Below are 8,327 nucleotides of genomic sequence, written 5' to 3'. Positions count from 1 at the left end.
CATACTTACTGGGCTTCATATGTGGTTAAGTTGGGGACAATATAGATGTTGCTAGTAGTGGGCCGCTAACCCGTCCGTTTGAAATTTAACATGGTATTAGAGCGGGTTGATTGACTAAGTCTTTACCATTACCCTTTATCAATACGTGGCGTTCATGTGTTGGACTTGAATGTTTGACTCCGATGTGAACTTGGCTCCACATGTGGCCCACTACATGTTGATCTCATGTGAAAGTGCGTGTTAAAGAATATAAGTCTCATATCAAAAACTTTACTAAATAAAATAAAATAAAATATATAATAAATTATTCCAATACTAATATCACTGATGCCTAAAAATTGTAAATAATTAAGTTGGAAGTTTGTAAATGATTCCACTGCTAATATAACATATAATATCCTCCCTATGAAATTTAACATATTCATCGTACACGCTGAGTTTTTGTAAATAAAACTCTTTTTTTTTTTAAGTCAGTAATTATCTTCTCTTGTAAAGCTGAGGGACCAAGAAGTCGAATGAATAGGAGGATAACCATATCTCATGCTAGTCATTATCAGCAATCATACAAATTGAGACTTGAGACACAACACCACAACCAAAACACCAAAATTAGAAAACGGCAACAACTAAAAAAGAGCGTATATAAATGTAAGTCTCAATCCCCGTTCCTCAAATCATTACATATTTACACTTCTCCAAATCATTCACTCCACCCAATAAAAACCCGCGAATCTCCCTCTTGCATTTTTCCTGTTTTATCTTCTCTTTCTTTCAAAAAGTTTGAAACTTGAATCTCGTCGTCGCTGCAACTCCCAGGTCAATTTTCTGTCTCAATTTACGTTATTATACTCTGCAGCTAGTTGTATTCAAGCTTTGTCTGTTTTCATTTACTTGCGCTGTGATTTTTTCTTTTCTTTTTTCTCTATCTGAAAGTGTATGCATTTGTAGGGTTTTAACGTTCAATTCACTTTGCTTGCTCTAATCCTAGGGTTTTCTGATGTGGGTGTTTGAAAAAGATTTTTATTTTTCTGCATATCGAAGTTGTCATCATAAGTGTATATTTCGCATAATTTCACTGTCGGAATAAAAAATTTAAATTAAAAAAAAATTTCAACTCTCTCTACGCAAGTAACGTTCCTTACAATTCCCCTACTCTTTTCCATTTGAAGTTCGTTCAAGCTTCTATTTGAAAGAAAGAAACTCCCCTACAGTCTATGGTATTAATTATCGATGACTACCTGCATATTTATCCAGTAGTTTCGTATTAAGAAGCAAACACAATGTTTTTTGCATCTCATTTAAACTTGCATAATTTTCAGTCTAATATCTCCCGATATGTTGATATTTTCATATGTACAGATTTTTTGTTTGTCTGAATGCGTCTAGATCCTTAATACTTCTGTCGACATTGATATTTGAGACAAAAAAATGTTTCTTCCCCATCATCTTCTTCTTTGTGTTGTCATTTCAAGATTCATTAGGGAAATTTCTGAAATTTATTTTCTCTATGTGCCTTAAAAATCTCTCACTCCCTCCCCAACAGTTGTATTGTTGATGAATTTTATGGATTCTTGAAACAGCACTACTAACATAAATCTGATGGATTCTTGAAAGATGCATCAGTAGGATTTTACTCCTGTGAGCATGAATGATCTTATATTTATCCTCATTATGTCAAAGTTTTTTTGTTTTTTTTGTTTTGGCGTAGGTTTTGTAGAATGAGACATGCTAAGGAAGAGCCGTCATGTAGTGGTGCACAAGTAAGATCCTGAACAACCAAAAGTTGACTGTATGATTACTTTAGTTATTGGGTTCATTAGGGATCCAAATTTTCTCTTTGTCTCGTCTATCCTTGCTTTTTAGTCCAAGTGGTCTATATGAAATCCAAGAGTTCTAATGGATTTTTGAGTTTTATTATTAACCCCTGAGAAAGATGAGTTCTAATGGACCACTACAATTAAGAAGCAAGGATAGCCAAGAAATGGAGAGGACCCAAATTTGCTTATTAGACAACCAATTAGTTTAATAAATTCAGTCTGTTAGCATGAATAAGTTTTAATTTATTTGTGTGAACAGGTTATTGACTTAGTTTCAGCGGTGAAGGAGTTACATGGGCTTAACTCTCAGGAACTTAATAAATTACTGAAGGAATCTGATAATTTTACTATTCACTATGTTACTGAAAAAGGATCAATATTGAAAAAGGTCAGAAATCATCCTCACTGTTAGAAATGCCATATTCTTCTTTTGATACCTTACCTTTTTGTGGATATGTCATTTCTAAAATGGCGTTATGTTTCAGATCGATGCAGAAAAGCTTGCAGGCTTTCTTCCTCTGCACCTTATTGCAGTGCTTATGTCTTCTGACAGAGACGAAGCTCTGTTCAGATACCTATCATGCGGCATTAGGCTCTTGCACTCCTTGTGTGATTTAGCACCTCGACATGCCAAACTTGAACAGGTTGCTTATAATCATTTTCAGTCCAAGTTTAATTTTCTTTTTGTTTTATTGTTTGCGTGCCTTTTCTTGTGATCACAATAAAAAAATTATGTAGATGCATGATTATTCAATTTTGACGTGAGACTTGAAACTTCATATGATCTGTAGTATTAGGTGAATTTGTTATGTCTTTGCTCTTTTCTTTATACAATATTGCTGCTGATAATTAATTTAAAAAGTTAGTGTAAGGGTGTATAGAGGATTCCCAGTAGCTTCTCTGATTATAAATGAAACAGAGATGTTTTTACTTTTCATTTTGAGTACTAGGGTCTTTCTTGATTGTAATGAATCTTGTCGAGGTTTTCCTTCTTATTTGGGATAGGTGTTTGAAAATTGGTTATTGAACTTGGGATCTTTATTCTTAATGGAGATACACTGACGTCAATAGTTTTTTGGCTAGTTGCCTAAATTTTTATACTGTCATACCAGTCAGTGTGCTTGTTAATAGAATTCTTTTCAACTCTGATTACTTCATTGCTCTTTTCCAAACCATTATAAAATTCTTGTGGAAATAGAATATGAAAATGAGCCACTATATCTTTTATGGTTACAGGTTCTGCTAGATGATGTAAAAGTGTCAGAACAGCTGCTTGACCTGGTGTTTTATATACTAATCATTTTTGGTGGTTATGAACAGGTTGTCCTTAATCCTTTCCTCTAAGATCTATTCGCTTTTCTCTTTTTCTCCACTGAGATTTGCTTTCATGATGCAGAAAAATCACAGTTTTGGTGGGGCACCCCTGATGTATTCTGCACTGGTTGCGTGCAGTCTACATCTACTAACAGGTTGTATATCTTCGCAATGGCAAGATCTTGTTCAAGTATTGCTTGCACATCCTAAGGTATTATTACCCCAAAATGATTCTTTTAAGCTGCTATTCATAGAAAATTGAAACCTCTAGCAAGCTCTTCTTATAGCCATATGTTTTCATGTTCATGGGATTGTTATGCAGTTTTCTGCTTCTTTTGTTTTGTGTTTGTGATGGTACGCTTGTGATTGTCATACATATTTTTCCGGTTATCCTCGTGCTGACACATTGATGCATGTACTCATTGTAAAACTTCTCTGTTACAGGTTGACATATTTATGGATGCAGCTTTTGGAGCAGTTTGTGTTTCCATTAAGTTTCTGAATATCAAGCTGTCAGCTCAACATGATGAGTTCTGTACAAAATCAAGTTTGACTACCGAACAAATAGTGCACTCTCTATGCCAGCAATGCGAAGCCTCTTTACAGTTTCTTCAATTGATGTGCCAGCAAAAATTGTTTCGGGAACGGTTACTCAGGAATAAGGTTTCCAAACAAGATCTCTCCCATTCTTTAAGTTTGGAGTAAATATTATGCCAGATATGTCTTATTTCTGTTATCTGTAAGTTTGTAATTTAAAGGGAAAAAACAAGTGAAAGAAGAGATGGGTTTGGTCAAACTGAAAGCAGAAGTTTCCTGGGCAGATACTAGATACTCTCTAACTGCACTTGTATGCAGTAAACTAGTTAGGACAGGAACTTAGAGGGAGGGAGAATTTAATATTGCAATAGTGAGACAATGTTCACGAGCAGGAAGTTCATGGAAGGCAATCTTGAATGTGCTCTTGTAAAGCTAAGGACATGTTCTTTATGTTATTTTGTTAAACACCCAATGATATCACAGTTTTTGTCATTTAAGTCAGTCATCTGTTTTTGGTACTGTACAGGAATTATCTGGAAAGGGTGGTGTTCTATTTTTGGCTCAAGCCATCTTGAAGCTAAACGCCGTGCCTCAATTTGCAGCATCTGCTAGAGTTGTGGCTGCTGTATCTAGGCTGAAAGCTAGAATACTTTCAATTGTGAGTCCTAGTGATGAAACTACTTTTAAATTTCCTTGGGATGTTCAACTGCTTTAGAATCTAGTACAGCTTATTGTATACCCATGTGCAAAAACCTCAGTGTCCAGTCACTGCTTTCCTTGTTGCAGCTGTTGAATCTGAGTGAAGCAGACAGCATTTCTTACCTGGACGAAGTTGCCAACTCGCCAGGAAGCCTGGATTTGGCAAAGTCAGTCGCATTGGAGGTTAGCTTTTTTTCCATCTTATGAACTGTCAGGAATGCTGGTTTTTATCAGCCCATTTTTATTATTGATGTTCTCTTCTTTGTACAGAACCTGTTTTAACTGTCAAGCTGCTTGCTGTTAATTTATTTGTGATGATGCAGATTCTTGAGTTATTGAAGACTGCTATTGGCAAAGATCCCAAATGTTTTGCTGCCTGTTCTGATAGAAGTTACCCAATGGGGCTTTTGCAACTCAATGCAATGCGCCTAGCTGATATATTTTCCGATGATTCAAATTTTAGATCTTACATTACAGTATATTTTGTAAGCTATAATCATCACTCTCTTGTCTGCGTTTAATTTTGTTATCCTCCTTTTTCAGACCATCATTGTGCTTTGATATTCTCAAAGATGAGAGAATCTATAATTTCCCTTTTCATTAGAAATCATTTACATTATCCACATGTGATTTTGATGCATCTAGTGTGCGTGCATCATGTGTTCTGATCGTGAAAAAATTTGTGACTGTGTCTTTTGTATGTCCCTCCAGACTAAAGTGCTGACTGCAATATTTTCGCTCCCTCATGGAGATTTTTTAACCAGTTGGTGTTCTTCTGAACACCCTGAAAAGGAAGAAGATGGCAGTATTGAGTATGATTCATTTGCAACAGCTGGGTGGGTTTTGGATGTATTTTCATCAATTGACCTACAAAATTCACCAACTTTAGAATGTACTGTTACTCCCATTAGTGTGACCCAGGCTTCCTACTCACATCAGAGAACAGCATTATTTGTGAAAATAATTGCAAATCTCCATTGTTTTATTCCCACTATCTGTGAAGGTTTGTTCTTGATTTTGTGAATTTTCGTAACTACTTCAATTAGCACATGTCATTGTTTTGTGTCTTATCAGTGAAATTCTCTGTTTTAATTTACAGAACAGGAGAGGAACCTTTTTGTTAACAAGTTTCTGGAGTGCTTGCAAATGGATCTATCTAACTCGTTGCCTGGATTTTCCTTTGCTTCTGATACTCCGAAACCTGCGACTGTTTGCAGAAATCTACGTAATTATCACCCCCAATGAATCTTTTTGTAAAACTTAATTGTAGAAGTTACTCCCTTCCTTACAAGTAAGTTGCACATGCAGGCTCGTTGCTAAGTCATGCAGAATCATTAATTCCTAATTTTTTGAATGAGGAGGACGTACAGCTCCTAAGGTAATACTGTCAACCATGCTTCTTCTTTCATAGTTTTTGTAGTTATTATTAATGCTTAGTTTTTAGAATTTAGCCTCACCCATGTTAAGGTGTCCACATCCAGAGCTGGAAATGGGACTTCAAAGTTGTAGAATGGGCTTTACATGGAATTTGCTTAATAAATGCTACAATGTTTAGAATTTTTATTAACATCTGAAATAATGCTCTTCAGCTAAATCTGATGACGACCAAAGCTTGTTTTTACTTATATGTATTTGTATGTGTATGTATAGAGATTAGTATATGGTTTATTTATCAACTACATACTTCAGTACACCAGCCTTGTAGTATCACTTTTTATTTATTCATACTTTCTTTTCAGGGTTTTCTCTAAGCAATTACAAGCATTGATCACTTCGACTGAATTTGAAGAAAACCGAGTTCAGGTAGTAAAACACTAATTTTCTAGAAATGAATTTTGCCATTTTGTTTGATTCCTTCCTGCCCCACCCCTTGCATATGTGTTTGAATGTTTTCAATAATGATGCTGGCAGGAGAAGAAACACGAGGAGTCAATATATAGGGATAAATTTGCTAAACTCAACATCAGTGATCATCATCAGGTAAATGTTTGATAGTTTTTTTTCCCCATCTTCTGGGTGGCCTGAAAATGCTGGTTGTTCAATCTACTTAGACCAATGATCACATTATTGAGTTGACGTGCTTTTAAATTGTTCTTTGGTATGACAAGCTTCACACACAATTATTTGAAACCAACTGTAGGAGTATTAAACTTGAACGTGAGACTCATAGCCATTGGGAGACAAACTGAGTGAGATTTTTCGAATTAGTAATTAAATATACCTTAGATTGAATAACTGCTGTCTTCGATCTTCAAGTGGAATAAATGAGCCAATCCTCAAATGGGCGCCCAATTGAGTTTGCTAATGGTGATGTAGTTATTTCTCAACATACTGACCTGAGAGTAAACTTTGATTCCTGGTAGGAGGCTCAGAGTACTGGAGGATGCTCGCCACCTTTATTGAGTAAACAACCTCCTAATCTTAATAATAGAAGTGGTAATCTAGAGGAAATGTCTGAGAATTCTGCTTTTCAAGACGTGGACCAAGTTGATGCAAACAGTGTGCATATGGATCAGGGGAATGATGTAATGAGGGAAGACAAAGGTATATCTGGTGGGAGTGCATCTGGACGTTTTGGAGCCATCGACCTAGATGCTCATAATGTTGAAACCAGTGGTTCAGACACAAGCTCAACAAGAGGGAAAAATGCTGTAGATCAGATGGAAAACAGTGAATTCCCAAAGCCGAGTGCACACATAAAAGAAAGTGGATATGGAGGAACCGCAGAGGATGAAAAGGTTGAAACTGTTCAGTGTGAGGAAAAGCAGCGAAGGAAACGGAAACGAACAATAATGAATGATACACAGGTGGAACTTATTGAGAGAGCCCTATTAGATGAACCTGATATGCAGCGAAATGCAGCCTCAATACAATCATGGGCTGAGAAATTAAGTTTTCATGTATGTCAATGCTTCTAACTTTTTATTGAGTGTTTTTATTTTAAATTTTAAATTTAACATAAGTTAACCATTGTGTTATCCAGGGTTCCGAGGTTACATGTCCACAGCTTAAAAATTGGTAAGTCATCCTTATATTTTCCTGTGTTCATTTTCTGCAAGGCGTTTGAAATTACTTTTAGTAATCAATATGACTTGTTTTATTAACTGCATTTGTTTTTTTGGACACAGCACAATGTTTATGTGCAAGATATTTTCGCACCGCACCAATCACTATCCTACTGCCGTGAATATTTGGATGGTTGCTTGTTATGAAAACATCATGTTTTGGTGTCTCCGCAGGTTAAACAATCGAAAAGCCAGGCTAGCCCGCACAGCTAAGGATGTTCGTCCAGCACCTGAGGCTGACAATGCGTTGCAAGACAAGCAAGGTGGGCGAGGACTAAGGTCCAACAACTCACCTGATACCCCTGGTGGTGATGCTTCCAGCCAACTAAATGTGAGGAGAGATCCTCAAATCATGTTGAGAACCGGTATCAGGGAGATCTCTGAGACTAACGTGGCAGAAGCCGCTGCCCCCCGTGGTCCTGCAGAATTTGATCTGTGCAAGCAAGGCGACTCTATCGGCCTCATGGGTGCAAATGGAGAGGAGATTGGGAGAGGAAAGGTGTTTCAGGTGCGTGGCCAATGGTATGGAAGAAACTTGGAGGAGTTGAGGGCATACGTTGTGGATGTTAAAGACCTAAAAGCTAGAAGAGCAACGAGGCTTCCGCACCCGTCTGTAGCCACAGGTGTCTCATTTGAGGAGGCTGAAACAAAGATTGGCGTAATGAGAGTGTTATGGGATTCAAACATGACTTTCACATTGCGTCCTAAACGAGCACTGTAAGCCACAGGTTAAACGGCCTCGGCTTCGGCCTCTGTAGAACTACAAGTCGTTTCGTTACCTGCAAGATGTAAACGTGTAATCATTGTAATTACTTAGACCTCTTTTCCCTTTTTTTTTTTTTTTCTTTTGATAAACAGAGTTTGGAATTTTCCATATACATTATTACACACAGCT

The 8,327-nt window shown here is 36.8% G+C and overlaps 1 protein-coding gene across 4 annotated transcripts; it reads left to right on the top strand.

Moving 5' to 3' along the window:
* Nucleotides 1-551: 551 nt before the first annotated feature.
* On the top strand, nt 552-8,248 carry LOC117636890 (nodulin homeobox). Of its 4 annotated transcripts, none has more exons than XM_034371605.1 (18): nt 552-816; nt 1,709-1,760; nt 2,077-2,205; nt 2,303-2,461; nt 3,054-3,137; nt 3,214-3,342; nt 3,576-3,794; nt 4,195-4,326; nt 4,455-4,550; nt 4,691-4,852; nt 5,079-5,370; nt 5,467-5,592; nt 5,676-5,745; nt 6,107-6,170; nt 6,279-6,347; nt 6,731-7,267; nt 7,351-7,385; nt 7,607-8,248. In XM_034371605.1, the coding sequence occupies exons 2-18, from the start codon at nt 1,719-1,721 to the stop codon at nt 8,151-8,153; spliced, it is 2,892 nt and encodes a 963-aa protein (XP_034227496.1). In that variant the 5' UTR covers nt 552-816; nt 1,709-1,718; the 3' UTR covers nt 8,154-8,248. The 4 variants fall into 4 exon arrangements, with proteins under 4 accessions (XP_034227496.1, XP_034227497.1, XP_034227495.1 ...); XM_034371606.1 differs by having other exon boundaries at nt 572-648; nt 6,884-7,267; XM_034371604.1 differs by having other exon boundaries at nt 573-648.
* Nucleotides 8,249-8,327: the final 79 nt, after the last annotated feature.

The sequence above is a fragment of the Prunus dulcis genome, chromosome 8 (assembly GCF_902201215.1).
Source record: "Prunus dulcis chromosome 8, ALMONDv2, whole genome shotgun sequence".
Taxonomy (NCBI): domain Eukaryota; kingdom Viridiplantae; phylum Streptophyta; class Magnoliopsida; order Rosales; family Rosaceae; genus Prunus; species Prunus dulcis.
This window is presented reverse-complemented; position numbering and strand designations above follow the sequence as displayed.

Coding starts and splice junctions, on each gene's coding strand:
- LOC117636890 (XM_034371604.1), top strand. Junction 4,327..4,454: donor AAGCTAGAATACTTTCAATT/GTGAGTCCTAGT, acceptor TCCTTGTTGCAG/CTGTTGAATCTGAGTGAAGC. Junction 5,371..5,466: donor TATTCCCACTATCTGTGAAG/GTTTGTTCTTGA, acceptor TTTAATTTACAG/AACAGGAGAGGAACCTTTTT.